This window comes from Lepidochelys kempii, chromosome 27 (genome assembly GCF_965140265.1).
Source record: "Lepidochelys kempii isolate rLepKem1 chromosome 27, rLepKem1.hap2, whole genome shotgun sequence".
Lineage (NCBI taxonomy): Eukaryota > Metazoa > Chordata > Testudines > Cheloniidae > Lepidochelys > Lepidochelys kempii.
In genome coordinates this window covers 6220836-6240398 of record NC_133282.1, presented here as the reverse complement: position 1 = coordinate 6240398, position 19563 = coordinate 6220836, and the positions used below count along the sequence as shown (strand labels likewise).

The following is a 19563-nucleotide window of genomic DNA, read 5'->3' as shown; positions in this document are numbered from 1 at the left end:
CTGCAGTCATATCTCCACAACAATCTACGGCCAATGATTTTGAATGAATGATGAGAATGAAATAGGAGTTTGAGGGGCAGCCTCCTTATCTGTCCTAGATTCCAGTTCTTCAAAGATCTCTTTGTGCTAGAGGACTGGTTAGGGGGACTGTGCAACCCTATCCTCTCTATGCGACAGAGCCGAGCTCTGGCAAATTGCTGTCAATACACATCCTCATGGTCCACTGCGGGGGGTGGGGAGGGGGCATACAGGAGAGGGGGAAGTACCCAGGTTGATCCCAGCACCCCGGCATGGAAAAGGATCTTTCTCAGAATACGGGTTCCCATACAGGATAGGAGGAGACCCCCTACAGTGATATGGAAGAGACTGAATGTCTCCTTCCTCCTCCTCAATGTTCTCCAATGGGGGGGGGAGGGGTGGGGGTGGCACCAGTGGAAAAGGATGGAGAGTCCTGTGGTATCAGGAAGCAATGGTAATCTGGAGACTGGGGTCTCAGTACTGAGAGTTGTTCGGTACCCATAAGTAGTGAAAACTCTGGCTCATCTAAGACTGCCAAGTCCCTGGAGTACCACAATTCCTGAGGTACCAAATGGGTCGGTCCTGACACAGTAGCTGAGGTGGACGGTGCTATCAATTTAGAGTGTCTCAATGCAGGCACTGAGGGCATCTGGAGCTTTGATTTTTCCAGTACCAAGCATGCCGAGTGGGAAGGTACTGATGGTAAGTCTGTGCTAGAGGATGCCATTCTGGAGGAGTACATATCCTTGGCCTCCCTATTCCTCTCAGACAGTACTGGGATGGGGGGGCAGCTGGAGCAGTGCTTCTCTGTAGTGCTCCAGGAGTTCCCGGTACTGGAGGAGGAGTCCCTCATTTCTGTGGTACCGAGCCGAGAGGTAAAGGCTTCTGACACCACAGACTTAACAGGAGATCAGGGTCTTTTGGGAGCTGGTTTCTTTTGGTGAGAAACTGATCTCCTCTTCTTTGGAGCCTTCCCTGAGCCTTCCACGGCCTTCTTCTTCTTAGGGGAGATCTGTGTCAAGGTCAAAGGGGCACTGGATCTGTCTGGAAACAGATGTGCAGGGAGGGTCTCTCCTGAGCTAAGTCAGAGGCAGGTCAAAGGGAGCATGCCATCATCAGAAATCTCAATTTGATCCACTGGCTCTTCCATGCTCTAGATTTGAGAGCCAAGCAGATGTTACACTTCTGGGAGAGGAGGGACTCTCCCAAGCAATGGAAGCATTTAGAGTGGCCGTCACTAACCGGGATAGCCTCTTGACAAGGGAGGCAGCGGTTTGAAGCATGGCGAGCCAGGTATGCCCACCTAGGAAAATAGGGCTCTCTCGAAAAGGGAAGGGAGAGGAAACAAATTCAATATTCTCACTACTTAACTAGCTAACTATATAACAACCCCTAACACGAAACTGCTAACACTAATTTTGAGAAAGGTGAACGATAGCATCTGAGGCACACACAAGGCAAACACTCTAGGGCTCTGTCTCATGCTGAGGCAGCTGGGAAGGAACTGAGGGTGGTTTGCCAGCACAGTCCTATATACCCTCACTGCACGGCATGAGGTTGTATAGATCACATACATGGACTGAACAGCCACTGCTGACGGAAAATCTCCAATCAAAGGCTCAGTAGGCATATGCACACCTGAAGTGGAGCACCCTAGGGTTGCCAGGTGTCTGGTTTTCAACTGGAACGCCCAGTCGAAAAGGGACCCTGGCGGCTCCGGTCAGTGAAAAGTCCAGTCGGCGGCACAGTGGGGCTAAGGCAGGCTCCCTGGCTGCCGTTGCTCCGCGTGGCTCCCAGAAGCAGCAGCATGTCCCCCCGCTGGCTCCTAGGCATAGGGGCAGCCAAGGGGCTCCACACACTGTCCCCACCCCAAGCGTTAGCTTCTCAGATCCCATTGACTGGGAACCGTGGCCAATGGGAGCTGCAGGGGCAGTGCCTGCGGACGGGGCTGTGTGCAGAGCCACCTGGCCACACTTCCATGTTGGAACCGGAGCCAGGGGGGGGGGGGGGAGGGAAGGGGGAAAGGGGTATGCCATTTCTTCAAGGAGCTGCCTGAGGTAAGCACCTCCCATAGCTTCCACACCCTCCCGTGCCCCAACCCCCTGCTCCAGCCCTGATCCCCCTCCCACACCCTGAATGCCTCGGTCCCAGCCCAGAGCACCCTCCTGCACCCCAAACTCCTCATCCCCAGCCCCACCCCAGAGCCTGCACCCCCAGCTGGAGCCCTCACCCCTCTGCGCTCCAACCCCCTGCCCAGCCCTGATCCCCCTCCTGCCCTCTGAACCCCTCGGTCCCAGCCCAAAGCACCCTTCTACACCCCAAACCCCTCATCCCCAGCCCCACCCCAGAGCCTGCACCCCCAGCTGGAGCCCTCACCCCTCTGCGCTCCAACCCCCTGCCCAGCCCTGATCCCCCTCCTGCCCTCTGAACCCCTCGGTCCCAGCCCAAAGCACCCTTCTACACCCCAAACCCCTCATCCCCAGCCCCACCCCAGAGCCTGCACCCCCAGCCAGAGCCCTCATCCCCACACACACACCCCAACCCCCTGCCCCAGCCCGGAGCCCCCTCCTGCACTCCAAATCTCTTATCCCCAGCCCCACACCAGAGCCTGCACCCCCAGCCAGAGCCCTCATCCCCACACACACACCCCAACCCCCTGCCCCAGCCCGGAGCCCCCTCCTGCACTCCAAATCTCTTATCCCCAGCCCCACACCAGAGCCTGCACCCCCAGACGGAGCCCTTACCCCCCCCACACACAGCAACCCACTGGCCCAGCCAGGAGCCCCCTCCCACACCCTGAATTCCTCATTTCTGGCCCCACCCTGGAGCCCACACCCCCAGCTGGAGCCCTCACCACCCTCCTGTACCCCAACCCTCTGAGCCAGCCAGTGAAAATGAGCAAGTGAGGGAGGGTGAGGAGAGCAAGTGACAGAGAGAGGGGGATAGAGTGAGCAGGGACTGGGCCTCGGAAAAGAGGCAGGGCAGGGCAAGTGTGTTCAGTTTTGTGCTAGTAGAAAGTTGGCAACCCCAGAGCACCCATAGGGACACTACTCAAAGAAGAAGAGTTACTGTCCATTGCTAGCCATTTTCCTTCACTAATTTTCATACTTTAACAGATTAGATTGCTACACAGATTGATGAAAGATTGGGAAATACATAAACTTGTAACTAACTGAGGAGAGAAGTTCAGTTTTGCTTTAAGCCTTGTTACTCAAGACTAAGACAGTACAAGGAAATTCATGGCCCAGGGCAAGCTCAGGTCTCAACTTGTAAGATGTGACCTTCAAAAAGCATTATCAGGCAATTATACTGTTCTTGTACGTTTGTATGTTAATTACCATCACCTTCTCCAGAAGTACCCCTAGCATGAGCTATCAGATCTTTGGACAGGTTATCTAGTACAACATATTGGGCAATATAATGCAGAAGAGTAGCCAGCAGCCCATGAATCTATGAAAAAGCCTAAAATAAAATGCTAGTTTTAAAAACTAAAAATCAATCAATCCTGCTTCACTGACAGATGACGTTCACCTGCTAATGACATACACTGACTAGCAATAAAGTCACGGTATGGAAACATTCCCCTTAATGGAGCTGAGAACAACACGTCGACATATGAAAAAGCACTACACTATTCTGTTGCTGCTCCTACACTGGCAGAAAACCCACTAAAATCTTTGTATGTTGTGTTGTTATTCATATTCTTTTATTTATTGTATCATTTTTCTAGAGAGTTCAGAGAGGAGTTGTTTTATACATTTAAATAAATAAAGTCTGATCATTAGACCAACAGGTTCTTCACATATGGACTGAAAAATGACAAATCTCCAATGGGGTGTTAATAATAAGTGAGATTGAATCCTCACTCCTGTCTGCAAAAAAGCAGCACAGGTGGAAGAATTAAAGTGAGAAAGATAAGCCACCAGTCAGGTGTTGATCCTTCATCTAAAGCACTTATTTATAGGCCAAAAAAAAGAAACTAAGCAATGTCTAAGCCTTTTGCTACACAAAAGACAAGACAAACCCAATAATCCTTATCCCTTTTTGTGATTCTCAGTCCTAACAAAACAGATTTTAAACAAAGGCTTGGAAGCTGTACGATGCCATTAATCCTAAAAAGAACATTTAAAAAAAACCCAATGAACCACAAAAAGTGATATTCCGTGATGCAGAGGGCCAACACTGCCCCAAGATGGCAAATTCAGAGTTAAGGCAGAAAGTGTGCCTCAAGTCATTCAGGCAAGTCCAGCGGTATAGAGCCATGAAAACTGACCCGGTGTTCAAAACCTGCAGTACCTGGGACATAACTGAGATTTGGGCTAGGGACAGAATCTCAGCCTTCACCCTGACTTTCCTTGAGTTTTTGGGTCTTAGCGATTAGAACACTGTGTCTGATGGACGTGGGGAAGAGAAGTACCATGTTTGAATGCCCACATACAGCTCTCAACAAAAAGTGTAGGGTCAATTTACAAATATCACTCTTTAAAGCAAATACCAAGTCCTTGCTATTTGAATTCTGGAACAAACAAACAGGAATCCTGGTAATGAATAAAGCTGCCCATTTTGCTGAAAATATCATATTTTAATCCCATGATAAGATCTTACACAAAGATTTTTATCCATCGCTCTAAAAGCACTTTAAAGGTATCAACCTTTAAATGATGAGAAAACTGAGGAACACAGGAAGTCAGCGGCAGAGGTGGAAATAGAACAGAGGCATCCTGACAACCAGTTCTGTGCTCTGATCTCCTGGACCACACGGTCTCAAGGGCTACAAAGCAAAATCCACGTAACATTACACTTGTGACATTTCAGAGATGTGCACTATTAAATGTAAGATTTATACAGGTCATGAGATTAGAACAACAACTGTGTAAAGTTAATAAACTATTCTATAAAAACACACAGTAAGTGCTACCATTCTGTACAAGTGATGGGACAAATCGAAGGTGTCTGTCTCTCTCTCACCAAAACCTGCTCCCACTGACTGCACTCAGGCAGTCAGTGTCAATTTATAGGACTCATCTGATAGCATGGGACCATGTGATTATCAGATGTCTGGAGTTCTGCAGGACGCCATCTGAGCAATTCCAAACACCTTCCAGATCAATAGATCATCACACTAACTGAATCTAAGATGAGGATTCATCCCAGATCTAGATTAAAGGGGTTTATCATGGACAGACATTTAACTGTCCCAGTAGTTCAGGTACTTGCCGTAATGAAACACATAAAATACTAATACTCATGAGCTACTGTAAGGTTTGTCCATCTCTAGAACAGAAGGGAGAGATAACCCAAGAGCTGAACAGGGAGCACCACCCAATCGTCTCATCCAACATTTCTATTACGATAGCGCGCAGATGGCCCGAGTGGAACCCCACTGCGCTGGGTTCTGTAGAGATATAGAAAAGAGATGATCCCTATCCCACAGAGCTTACAATTCAAGAGATATGGTTTCCAAAATTAACCAGAACATTGTGATCAGAGGGGCCAAAGTTATGCGTAACCATAACATCACTGATCACTAACAGGTGCTCCATTTTCTGTCTTGAGTCCTTTTAAAATTATTCCTAATCTCACCCAAGGCCCTCTTGCTACTTGCTGTAGTATAAAGATGAGGCTAACAGGAAAATGGATGCTGGCTGCAGTGTAGAACAAACAGGGATACACGTGGTAGAAGACGACCTGACCAAGTCTGAGGAGACAGGATTTGTACATTTTGCAATGAGTTGATTTTCTGTTACAGATTATCCACGGACACTGCAACAGTTTGGAGGTCTCCTGCAAGAGGAGCATTGTGCAGCATTCTACCACCTTAACAACTATCATAGTAGTAGAAAATTCCTGCTACCTGGCTAGCTGGATGTAATGAGTAGAGCCGGTGGGAAAATATTTCCCCTGCTGCTCCACACAAAATTTCAACAACAAATGTTTTCATTGAAATGTGAAGCAGATTTCAGATTTTCATAAAGGGGCCAAAATCTGAAACATTTCTAAACAATTTTTTTTTTCCAGTTTTGGGTTTCTGGCAAAACAAATTTGAGGAAACCCAATTTTCCATTAGAAATGAGTTAAGGAGAAAACTGAGTAAGACTGGCAGAGGCTGGTGACGACACCACACACACTGACTGGCCCTAATCTGGATTCGTACTAGAGAGAGAAAAGGGAGCTTCAAGACAAACCCTGCCTGGAGCTCTCATGCTCAGTGGATCTGGGCCCACTGCTTTTTTCAGCCTAACCAAATATCTAAGGAAGCATTTTCCAAAGAAATCATGCAACTACACAGACAACTCCACTTAAACTTCTCCATTAGTTTCTACCCTGCAGCATATCACCAAGCTCACTTTCAAACAGTCACCAGAAAGTCGAAGCTAAGGTCTCACCATGGCCAGACTCTGAGAGGAGCAGAGCACTCACCTCCCACTGACTGCAGTGTTAGTCACCTAGGGAACTCCCAAGATTCACAAACTGCCCAGTGAAAAAACTCACAAGCAACCCATCTGCTGGCCCCAGACGGCGTCACATCTCCCATTCTGGAGACAGACACCTGACAGCAAGGGAACAAGATATGCGGTACGGCAGAAACTGGTCTCTGGGACTTTGTTTCAAACTCACACTCCGTAAAGGCAGCTAATCAACATAAAACAAGAGGTCTCTAAGAAAAGAATCATTCACAATCAATACTTTAAACAGAAGTTATATTAGTAGAATTCACTTGCATTTCAGAAGTTTCATCCAGTCTGTTCAGCACAGTATTGTGTAAGTTTAGTGGGGAGGAGTGCTTTGCCCTGGGTATTACTTGTGAAACGCATTTGACAGTGAAGACCCGAACAGCAGCCAATCCATATTGATGGAGGCTAATCACACATGACAGAGTTTTACAGTCACTTGCTGGAGCTTAGATTCCATCCATTTTCATCTTACTTTAATACCGAGGTGGTGGACGTCAGCAGAGTCTGACTGGATCTTGAAGCACTTGGCAGATGAAGCCCCACAGCCCCTCTGTTAGGCAGGTCAGTATCACTATCCTCATATTCAGTGGAGAATACTGAAGCACAGAAAGCCTACGGCCAACATTTTCACAAGCGGACCCGTTTTCAAAGCCCAACCTGGGAAACCGAGGGACCAGCTGCCACAGGTTCTGAGCAATGGCAAATTCCTGGGAAAGTCAAGAGGAGCTGCAGGTGCTCAGCACCTGAAAGAAAAGATGTTTCAAGCTGGTCACCTAAAACTTTATTCCCCCCTGACCAGCAGCGGGGATTTAACCAGCACAGTGCATCCCACACAACAGCGTGAGATGGATGGTTTTACTTCAGAACCATCCTTTACAAGGCTGGGAGTCAAAAACCTTGACTCTGCCACTGATTTACTGAATGACATGGGCATATCTCTTAGCCTGTCTGAGCCTCAGATACTTGATCTGTATATTGGGGATAATACTTACCCAAATTTAAAAAGTAAGAGCTAGTTATTTTAACCAGAGTTATTTTCCCCTCTTCTGAAACAATATAGATTTTTCAGTGTTCACTATTCAAATGACTTCAGTGGACAGATAGGATTCTATATAAACTACGTGGGGACTCTGCTACTCACAAGATTATTCCGATCCCCAAGAGAGCAAACTGGGTTCCAAGCAACTACCAAATCCAGCAAATCTGATCAGTCGGTACAGGCCTGACTGAGAAGCTGCAGCTACATTATAGCTGGGCAATTGTAAAAAGCAGAGGGAGAAAATAAAGCTATGCTTTTCCATAAGTTTCCATGTTTGATAAAGACTATTCACTTGTCCTTGGTTCCTTATAGCTTTTTAAACAGACCTTTTGGGTGACTGGAATCCTTCCCTAAATGATGGGTTGTTGTTTTTTTTGTTTTTTCAAACAATAGTACAGCTTCTGCTCTGAGCTGCGCAGATGTAACTCCAGAATAACTATTGACTAAAATGAAGTTACTCCCAGTTTACACCAGTATAAGGGAAAGCAGGATTTGGTTCTATAATTTTTAAACCTACTGTCCCACATGTACATGTCCAGCAACGCTGGGACATCATTATTCTGCATGTGGAACTGTACCAGACAAGGAGCATGTTCCCCTCCCCCTCCAGCCTTCACAAATCTGCAGAAGCCTGCCAAGTCCCAGAAAAGGAGGAGGGGGCCTCAGGGACATAGGAAGGGCATTCGCAAGGGTGTCCGAGAGCATCTTGCTAAGCCGGACATTTCACAACACTGAACAAATTGTACGTCCAGCTTAGTCAAGGGATGCTGCAATGGTCTTTCACTACCCGAGCTGATTGTTAGCTTTTCATAGGAACCAGCAGGGAAGCACATGTGAAATCTCTGTGGTGTTGGTGAGCGTCCCCATGCCTTGTGTGACTCTGCATGTAGATGAAGCAGCCTCTTAGGCTTTCAGAGCTGCTGCTGCTTAGTTCTCAGAGAAGTCCTTTTCTCCAGCTTGGCTCCCTGCTGCGACAGCCCTTTTCAATCTTTCTATTTCTCCCCCACCCCCATCTCTTCTGCTGCAGAACACAGGGAAATCTGATTGAAATAAAGATCCAGGAGAACATGTTTTATTTTCTTCTCTTCAATCCATTTCAGAAAAGCTTTTTAATTGGTTTAAAAAGATGCTAAACAAAATGCAATGTTTTTCAGTCTTCTTGAACTGGTAATAGATACCACTTTTTAAGCATTGCTCAAAGAAACTCTGAATCGTGGAGTGCACCAAGGAATTTAAAGCAAACTCAGAGTGGTTTTCTATGGCTCTTAAAGTCTCATAGATTTAGTTTGCAATTTTTTTTTAAATAGCAAACAAGCCAGAAATCCCAACTCCCAGGGGCTGCTATCTGACTAGCATTTTTAGTCCTGCACAGGAAGTGTAAAGACTAAGACAGTCTCAATGGGGAGAGGGGGAATCTGGGAGGCAGCTCCCTTAAGCCAATTTAACACAGAGCCATACATCTAGATGCATAATAATACAGTGACCCAGAAATGCCCCTCTTACACACTAATTTTGCCCATGGTAGTTGTGGGAAGCTGTTTGCAGATTAAGTCTCCATTCTGTGACATGATGACACTGTGTGAATGTGTAACCTATGGACTTACACCATGAGTACGTGTTAAGCTGTCTCCCACTCTCCCCATCTCTGTGGTTCCTGTAAGTCTAGACCTCTGTCAGACAGATGATACTGTGCATGCTGCATGGCATGCTGACCAAAAAAAAAATAAAAGCCAAAAGGCCTGTTTGACAGCTATGTGAGAGATGATGGTTGCCTCTTCTGCTATTCAGTGGCAACTCTTACAAGTGCTTTGGATAGCTTGGTAAGGGTCAGTGTATTTCTATTAGGAGTGAGTCTGAACTAAGGTGTCAATCCTGCAGAGAGTTGTGTGCTTGCCTAATTTTATGCATGTGAGTAGCAGCAATGGGACTTAACCACATAAGTCTTTAGAATCATGACCAAAATCAGCAGCTAGTACAGACTAATCACTCACCGTGGGAATGACTGATGACATAGTATTGCCTGCCAGTAGTTCCCATTCCAAATCCCCACCTCTCCCTTCTGGTTTTTCAACCTTCCTATGAAGCCCTGTGACTTTCTTAACCCCCCTTGCCTCCCCAGATCAAAGCCAATGTCATAATCACCACCTTTCTCATGAAAGGAAACACCCTTTCCAAAAATTGCTTGTCTTTTCCTGCCCCACTGTGGGTTTGATATAGAATAATAGCAGATTAGGGTTGGAAGAGACCTCAGGAGGTCATCTAATCCAATCCCCTGCTCAAAGCAGGACCAATCCCCAACTAAATCATCCCAGCCAGGGCTTTGTCAAGCCAGGCCTTAAAAACCTCTAAGGATGAAGATTCCACCACTTCCCTAGGTAACCCATTCCAGTGCTTTACCACCCTCCTAGTGAAATAGTTTTTCCTAATATCCAACCTAGACCTCCCCCACTGCAACTTGAGACCATTACTCCTTGTTCTGTCATTTGCCACCACTGAGAACAGCCGAGCTCCATCCTCTTTGGAACCCCCGCTTCAGGGAATTGAAGGCTGCTATCAAATCCCCCCTCATTCTTCTCTTCTGCAGACTAAATAAGCCCAGTTCCCTCAGCCTCTCCTCCTAAGTCATGTGCCACAACCCCCTAATCATTTTCGTTGCCCTCTGCTGGACTCTCTCCAATTTGTCCACATCCTTTCTGTAGTGGGGGCGACCAAAACTGGACACAATACTCCAGGTGTGGCTTCACCAGGGCCAAATAGAGGGGAATAATCACTTCCCTCAATCTACTGGCAACGCTACTACTAATTCAGTCCACCACGCCATTAGCCTTCTTGGCAACAAGGGCACACTGTTGACTCACATCCAGCTTATTCACTTGAATTCCCAGGTCCTGTTCTGCAGAACTGCTGCGTAGCCAGTTGGTCCCCAGCCTGTAGCGGTGCATGGGATTCTTCCATCCTAAGTGCAGGATTCTGCACTTGTCCTTGTTGAACCTCATCAGATTTCTTTTGGCCCAATCCTCCAATTTGTCTAGATCATTCTGGACCCTTTCCCTACCCTCCAGCATATCTACCTCTCCCCCCAGCTTAGTGTCATCTGCGAACTTCCTGAGGGTGCAATCCATCCCATCATCCAGATCATTAATGAAGATGTTGAACAATACCAGCCCTAGGACCAACCCCTGGGGCACTCTGCTTGATACCGGCTGTCAACTACACATCGAGCTGTTGATCATTACCTGTTGAGCCCGACAATCTAGCCAGCTTTCTATCCACCTTATAGTCCATTCATCCAATCCATACTACTATAACTTGCAGGCAAGAATATTGTGGGAGATCATATGAAAAGCTTTAATAGCTCTTTCTTAATGGAAAAATTATCCACTCACAGTCACAGGGGTAGGAAGAACATATAAAAAAAAACTAGAAGCTTGCCATGGGGTGTCTCAACAATACTCACTATGCCTACCAGTCTCAAAGGCATTTGAAATTCACAGCGCACATATAAACTCACCAGATAACCCAGAGCCCTGCATCCTACTCCTAGGACACTGCAGGGACAATGAGATGCAAATAGGGGCAAGAAATGAGCAGTGGATCCACCTATCCAAATCTGGTGCACTTTGGTACACTCCTTTCTCCAAGTGACCCTTTCAGTAACACTGGACAGAGTTCACTTCCATCACTAACTCCACACCAATAACTTTCGGTATGAGATATTACTACCAATCATTCCAAGGACAGTCTTGTGTTTGTTTTTAAGGAAGAGCACTAATGCCCCAGAGCCTGGCTTACGTTATTTGAGAGATCTATATCAATATTATTTGAAGTTTCTTGTATGGAAACACATTATGCTCCTAAGAAGTGAGCTGCACATGCCTATTCTTTTGATTTTTTTTAGGCTATGTTACTTTCACAACCAAGTTAGGAAGGGTGAAGGAAGGGGTGTAATATTTACTGCATCCTGAAAAGTTCTTAAATACTAGGAAACTCTAAGATAGCTTATTGAAAGAAACCATGACTTCTAACTGTATTAAGCATGGAGTGCAAGGTATCACCCTATGTAGTTCAAAACCCAGTTAGGAAATGCAACGTTTAGTTTTATTCCAAATAATGTAAAACCATATTTTAACACACAGACACCCCCCACCCCCAGAAATACTGGAACAAACTGAAATGGTTCGTCTTATCTCTATACTCTCAGTAATTCTGTTACTTAAATAAATTATTTCCTTAGCACTTTGCACATACAGAAGAAAAAGTCCTTGCCCAAAGCAAGTTGCCATCTACAGAGAACACATAGTGAATGACGACAACAAGCCACATGAGAAGGGAAAGAAAAAGCAGGTCGAGTTACAGGATTTGTACCGTATACCTCGTTTTTCACTTTTAATAAAATAAGGTATGTTCTAAATGAATTGTTTTTCTTAGATACATTGTTACAAATATTAGTGTCCACTTGATTAATCTAACATGGCTGGGTATTTAAATAAGTCTAAGTAACTAGGCTTAGAGAAAAGACTTTTCCTGGAGTAAATCCTACTTTATTACTCTTAGGCCATGTCTACACTACCAGCCAGATCGGCGGGTAGTGATCCATCTATCGGGGATCGATTTATCGCATCTAGTGTAGACGCGATAAATCGATCCCCGATCGTTCTGCCGTCGACTCCGGAACTCCACCACGGCGAGAGGCAGAACCGGAGCCAATGGGGGAGCGGTGGCCGTCGATCCCGCACCACGAGGATGCGAAATAAGTGATTCTAAGTCAATCTAAGATACGGCGACTTCAGTTGCGTATCTTAGATCAGCTCCTGCCCCAGTGTAGACCAGGCCTTAGGAAGGCTACAGTTAAAAGATTTTTACAGAGTTGTTTGTAGGAGACCATTTAAGATGAGAGGTGTTAAGTGCTCACTTCATCTTAAGTGGTCTCCTACAACATGTATTAATTCTGCATACATAACAATCTATTCCAGCATGTATTTAACTGTGATTCTCTGCTTACCTTCTCCAGACTTGAAGAAAAGCTCTGTGAAGCCTGAAAGCTTGACATTGCACCAAAAGAAGTTGGTCCAATAAAAGCTATTATCTCACTCACTGTGAGTGCTTTGTACAGGACAAAGAGCTCTTTAGTAGAAGTCTTCTGTCTTGCAGTTTGCTGGTGCTACTAGCAGAAGTACTGGAACTAAGGAACTGTGTACTCCAGTGGGAATTTTGTCACCCACTTCTACAATTAAACCAAGAACTGTCTTAAATAAGAGTGTTGATTTGTGCAGCATTACTACTTTATTTGCCAGCATGTGACAATGTGAACAGGCTACCAATTTATTCAGGGTGTGTGATCGGTTCCTTTGCCACAGCCTTTCTTCAACTTCCCCTTGTTCCACATTTCACAGGCTCATAAAGTGGAACTCAAATGAATAGCCAGGAAGCCGTGCTAGAAGCCCTCTCTCCTTGCCTCCCCTAAAGCAAACCAAGTAAGCTGTCATTTGCAAGGTACCTAAACTTCACCATGTCAGTGAACATAAGTACAAAGGCCTTCTGAGCCCAATTTTTAACTATGGAGTCTACCATCAGACTTTAAAAACATTCATTTTCACAGGTACCTGGGGAATTCAATTGAGGCAGACAAGATAAAAAACCCACGCTCAACTGAAAAAACGTACATACACCGGGGGAATTTCATTTTTTAAAATTAGATAAGAGAAAGACAACTAGATCTGAGTTTGGGAAGATTAGAATTTACTGTTTGTTTCTCAGACAAATCAGTGACCAGAGAATTTTAATCTTCCCTCTGTAAACTTGCTGCGTATTCAGCATGCTGCTTTCTTGTTTAAGCAACGTGCAGCTATCCAGGGCTGAGTGTGCTGCTGAATAAACAACAACGCACCAGGATAAACTCAGTTAAAAGCCTTTATTCAGCCAACAGCAGTTAGCAACTGCAATAGTTAATTGTCTGCCAGGCGGGCGTGGCGACCGCTCCCGCAGGACAAAGCTTGTGGGACCTCTCAGCCCACCATGCAGCTTTCTTACCTGAGGAGGTGCCTTTTTTAGCAGCACGAGAAGGGCCTGCAACACCAAGTTGGAGAATCGTGGTCCAATAGGAACATAATCTGGAAGGGGAAAAACACGAATAAACATGATCACGTCAGACAGCAGGAATCAAACTTTTCTGGTTCACTTTTCAAGTTCCATTGTGCTCCTCAGAGGAAAGCAGAGTGGTTTGAAGAGAAATCTTCACTCAGCCTTGCAGTCACAATGAAACAACGGGAAAAAATACTGGATTTTAAATTCAGTGATCACACGGTTTCTATTTCCTTGTCACTTGTGAATGCCTGCTGTACGGCTGCTTCTCAGTAAGCCTCCCTACAGAGCAGCAGCCTTTCCTCTCGCTGCAGGACACCTCTGGTATTCTAGTTCTGAGTATTTCCTGAAGAGACACTGCCTTATTGTAAGGTATGTGGGCTAAATAGAGAGGAAACCATTTTTCTTGGATGACCTAAATCTGTGTCCACAAAAGTGCATTAATAACCAGGGCTTTCAATATACAGTGCCTGTCTATTACCCCAGAAGTGTGTGTGTCTTTTTTTTTTTTTTTGGGGGGGGGGGGCATATCCATTAACAAAAGCAAATACTGCAGAAACCCAACTCCAGGAACCCAAAAGCATTAAAAGAAAAAATCAATTAAAAGCACCTACAGTGCTTGAGTTATATGGTCACTCTACTGTTCTCTTAAGATTGTCTTGGTTTCTACAATGGACACCCCTTGGGACAGCTGCCCCACTGCCTTGCCCCTTGTACAGTGAGCCCCAGTTGGGTGTAAAATGCTAGGAAATCAGAATGCTGCACTTATTCAGACTGGTGGTACAGCAGAACCTCAGAGTTACAAACACTGGAGTTACAAACTGACCAGTCAATCACACACCTCATTTGGAACTGGAAGTACGCAATCAGGCAGCAGCAGAGACTGCCCCATCCGCCCAAAAGGCAAATACAGTACAGTATTGTGCTAAATATAAACTACTAAAAAAATAAAGGGAAAGTTTAAAAAAAGATTTGACAAGGTAAGGAAACTGTTTCTCTGCTTGTTTCATTTAAATTAAGATGGTTAAAAGAAGAATTTTTCTTCTGCATAGTAAAGTTTCATTGCATTAAGTCAATGTTCAGTTGTAAACTTCTGAAAGAACCACCAGAACACTTTGTTCAGAGTTATGAACAACCTCCATTCCCGAGATGTTTGTAACTCTGAGGTTCTACTGTACTATTTTACACGGTTGCAAATGACTGTTCAAAGGTGCAAGGCAGTGAAGAATCAGGCCCCTTTCTGACTTGTTAATTAAGCCTATAAATCTCATTTAGTTAAAATGATACACATGGAGGCTGGAGCACAAGGACCAGCTCAAATACCTTACAACAAGATGAAGCCAACATTGAGGTAGAGGACAAGATTACTACTGCTGGACTTCAGAAACGATACATGTTTAGACCAACATGGAGGATCAATTCAAGGCTCTTGAATCATCATACTTAGATTAGACTCCATACACACTTACGGTTCCTGAATCATTTCTGGTTTGTAACATTACGTTGTCTGTTGCATGGTGCAACCAAAATTCTATGACTCACCTAGGAGCCTTTCAATGTCATCAACTACTACACAGCTGAGCTGGGACTTGTATGCATCATCAAAGATCTAGGGAAAAAAACAATTTATTATTGTCACAAATCTCATCATGAGAGATCTCCAAGACCATCCAATTATATACATATGAACATGCCTCGAGTTCCTTGGACACATGGCCTTGTGTACTTTTGTGATGCCATGCATCAGACTGCACCTCAAACCGTTTCAGGATGGCTGAGGTCAGTCTATCAACCAAACAGGCAGAGCATGAACATGTAACTCAAAATCCCAGCACATTACAGGAAAAAGGGGTTATGAAACATTAAAAGGCCTATATGCTTGTCTGTCTTACGTAAAGCTTACCATCTCCCTGACAGCTTAGGAAGGAGCCTGTCCTTCAGACCTATCCAGTCTCTGTATCTGTCTGTTTCCCCCAAAACAGCCCCCAACAACTGCCTCCCATTCTACCCAGAATCACCTTTTTAACTCTTTAGTGTCTTTTGATTTGTTAGTTCTCAGTCTGGGCAAAACAGCTCTGTAAATTAGCTGGCACTTGTAAGCAGCATCTTCCCAGCTTAACAGCACAGGTATGGTTTCTTAACCTTCAGCACTGTTTGCCAGGAGGTGTTTCATCGGAACCCCATGTGTTACCTTCCCTCTAACACCTTATTATTAAAACAACTCCCACACCATAAACATTTTAGTAAATATTTCTCATGACCTGGTAACATGCAGTACTGATAAATTAATACCAATCAGTATTTCTAGATTATTACATATCAGTCCCATGTCCAACACAGCAAGAACAACGGTGATCTGCAGCACTCTGAGGTGGCAGCTTTATTTAAATTACAAATGGAGGCTTTTATTGAAATAAGTATGAAAAAAATGGTTACCTATCTTTTCGTAACTGCTGTTCTTCAAGATGTGGTGCTCATGTCCATTCCATTCTAAGTATGGGTGCACCCACGTGCACATTGTGTGAGATTTTTGCCTTTGCAGTATCCATAGGGTTGGCCGTAGCGCCCTCTGGAGTGCCACGCTCATGCATCAGGATAACAGGCACTGCCAACCCTACGCCCTCTCAGTTCCTTTCTGCTGGCAACTCCATCAGCGGGGTAGGAGGGCAGGTAATGGAATGGACATGAGCAACACATCTCGAAGAACAACAGTTACAAAAAAGTAGGTAACTGTTTTTCTTCAAGTGCTTGCTCATGTCGATTCCATTCTAGGTGACTCACAAGCAGTAGCCTTGGAGGTGGGCTCGGAGTTCAGTCTAGCGGCTTGCAGCACTGCTCTATCGAAGCCATCATCATCCCGGGCAAAAAATCTAAGGCAAAAGTCTCCGACGACTGTGTACGAACACACCTAGAATGGAATCGACACGAGCAAGCACGCGAAGAAGAAATGAATAATCCAACCGATGCTGAGGCTTATCTTATTTATTTTGCTATTAAATTCAACTGATTTCACAGTTTCCTTGTAATGGTGCAGGCAGTGACTGAGCGCCCCATTGCAGACCCGGGTGGCCTTGCAGGTGGGCACTACCTTACTTTCCCCAAGGGCAGTAGCACAAGACTCACTTTAACCACCAAGGGCAAGGAGAAGCCAACGTACAATTAGTAAAACACAACTTCCCATTTTAATCCAGTTTCACTCCAAGAATCATTGTAATAACAGTTCATCAGGATCCAGGCTCAGGGTTCCCCAAACTTACAGTTGAGACTTAATTCTCTGAATCAGGTCAGGTGTGCCTCCAAGTGCCTGAGAGAGCAATGGCGACCCACTGCAGCCTGCTTGGCTTCTACTCCTCTCTCTGTCTCTCCTGTTCCTGTTTATATATGACCCAGCCTCCAAAGCCGGACAGGGCTTTGTTGATTATCCCCAGGCTGCAGGCTCCAGCCTGTCCCTTAAAAGGAGAGTACCCCCTTTGTGGTATCCATAGGGTTGGCTGTAGCCTTTCCCCCCCCACACACACACACACATTCTTTCACTTATCTCCCTCCCAGGCCCTTGCCCAGGGCAAAGTTTACTGTCAGTTTCTGACCACATAGGCACTTCAATAGGATAAGTTTCTTAGTTGATTTCACTAGAGCTGCTGACCTAACCACTTCCCCTGAACCATTTCCTCCAAGCGGCAGAGCACCTCCTGCTTAGCAGCCCCAAGGAAGTCCAAGTCCGTTGGCCATATTTTTGTCTTTGTCACCAAAGTATGTAGAGACCAGAAGTTGTGTTCCCCAATGTCCAGAATTCCCCAGAGTTGCAAAGTTTTCCACTTCTCCTCCAGCTGAGACTTCACCCATTTATGCAAGTACTACTGTTCTTTCTTCAATTACTTCAATTGGAGGCCAACTTGGAGTTTCCTCAGAGGAATGTTGCAGTTGCTTTTCAGCGTGTGCATTAATTTGCCCCATCTTAGCCACAACCAAATGGCTGTCTGTCTTTTAAAGCACTGAATTTTTTCCTGTTGCTTATCCAGGTTGTGCTGGAAAATGTGCATCTGGGCCTGCAAATCTAACTGTTCAAGACTATCAGAGCCCCCAGAATCACTGACCTCATTTTGGTCTTTTCCCTAGTTCCCCCAGCTCGGGAACTCTGCTGCCTTTCAGAGCAGCTAACTGTCTTCTTCAGGCTCCCCACACTCATTCTCTGAGGGTGAGAGGACTGAGTTAAGGCATTCCTGGTAAGTGGGGAAAAGTCTGAAATCCATGGCCAACCTTGGCCCCTACAGCTCACTGCCCCCTACCCACACTGGAAGCTTCTGTAGCTTCCCTACTACACTCTCTTACTTCCCCATAATCATCACGAAGTTTTTGCAGGGCAGCGTCTTCTGACATGCCCTTCTTCCCCACACCTAAAACAAATGACTACTATGGTATCACCCTTCCTGGCCTAAAACTGAGACCCCTCAAGTACTTTCTTCAGCTTCTGCAGCTGTCTGGGGCCCAGCATCCTTAACAGTCCAGACCTCCCCAGGATTCTCAGTGCCCCACATCAGCCAGAATTCCACAGTCTCAGGTTTCCCAGTGGCAGACGCAACTTATATGCCCCTGTTGGTGACAGTCCGTGCACACAACTGGCAGGACACAGGTCTCCTTTCCTTTCAGAGTTGTGTCCTCTTGCTCCTGAAACCACTGGGCCCCTCACCAAGCCTGAGACCAGAACTTCTGGGGTTGTCGCTGTGGCTGTCTGCTCCAGCCTGGGAAGTTGGACATTTCATCACCATGGATAGCACGAGCACCTCTTTGCCTTCTCATCCCTCCTTGCTGGGAGGGAGTTTTCAGTCCCTGTTCAGACACAATGTGTAATGGTGCGGACAGTCCCTCAGTACACCCATGGAATAGCCACACCTTAGTTTCCCCAAGACTCACTTTAATAGCCCTGGGCAAGGAGAAGCCAACACACTATTAGTAAAATGCAATGCCTCCTTTAATCAGGTTTCAAGACAGGAATCTTTGTAACAGTTCATCAAGATCCTGGCTCAGTGCTCCGCAAACTTACAGTCAACAAAATCTCTGAATCAGGTCAGGTGTGTCTCCAGGTGCCTCAGAGAAAAACTGCTACCCACTGCAGCCTGCCTGGCTTCTATTCCTCTCTCTCTCTCTCTCTCTCTCTGTGCTTCCTCTTCATATAAAACACAGCCCCTCAGGGCAAGGTGATGCCTTCTTGATTATCCCCAGGCTGTAGGCTCCAGCCAGTTCCTTTTTCCTATGTATTCTTCCACATCCCCACACATTCATGTTTCAGTGTGCTGTAGAATGTTATACATACACACAAATTATATTACACACAAAAATGTTAAAAGAACATGAAGGTTACAAAGTCAGGCACGCAAAATTAGGAAATGCCAAGATTAAGTTTAGCCATGCAACCTTAATTGATGCAGATGCATAATCAGTCTAATTACATTATCACTTTTTTTTCTCCTATAGGACACTGCCTAATTCAGTGCACAGAATGGACAGTGCACACTGAATGATCAATTATTCAATATTTCGTTTTAGCCTCATTGTTCAGTGTGTGTGTCCTCATGGTTTATTTACTGCATACTATTCAAATTCTGCACAGAAGACAGAATTATCTATTTCCTCATTGGCTTTTCTATGGCACTTATATCTACAGCATATGAGTGCTTCACAATCATCCACCTATCGTGGCAACATCCCTGGAAGGTTAGGGGGCTATTATCATCTCCCTTTTACTGACGGGCAACAGAGGCAGAGACCGATTAAAGTCAGAAGTTTCCAGTAATTGGGGGTGCCCAATGTGAGACACCTTAAATCTACTTATTCAGAGTTCTTAGTACTTTATATGTTCAAAAGACAACTCCCAGTGTCTTCACTTGCAGCTGAGAGCGTTCACAGCACTTCTGCAAATCAACCTCCAGGATCTCAAGTCAAGCACCCAGAAAATGAGGAACAGACAATTAG

General features: G+C 45.5%; 1 protein-coding gene across 3 annotated transcripts in view; it reads right to left on the bottom strand.

Annotated features, from left to right (window-relative positions):
* Window positions 1–19563, bottom strand: part of NSF (N-ethylmaleimide sensitive factor, vesicle fusing ATPase) — a 187089-nt gene that overhangs the window by 24613 nt on the left and 142913 nt on the right. For all 3 annotated transcript variants that reach the window (XM_073325854.1, XM_073325855.1, XM_073325853.1), the window contains exons 16-17: window positions 15136–15202; window positions 13543–13622 (exon numbers count right to left, since the gene is read on the bottom strand). In XM_073325854.1, the coding sequence (XP_073181955.1) occupies window positions 13543–13622; window positions 15136–15202 (147 nt within the window). The remainder of the gene's footprint in view (window positions 1–13542; window positions 13623–15135; window positions 15203–19563) is intronic.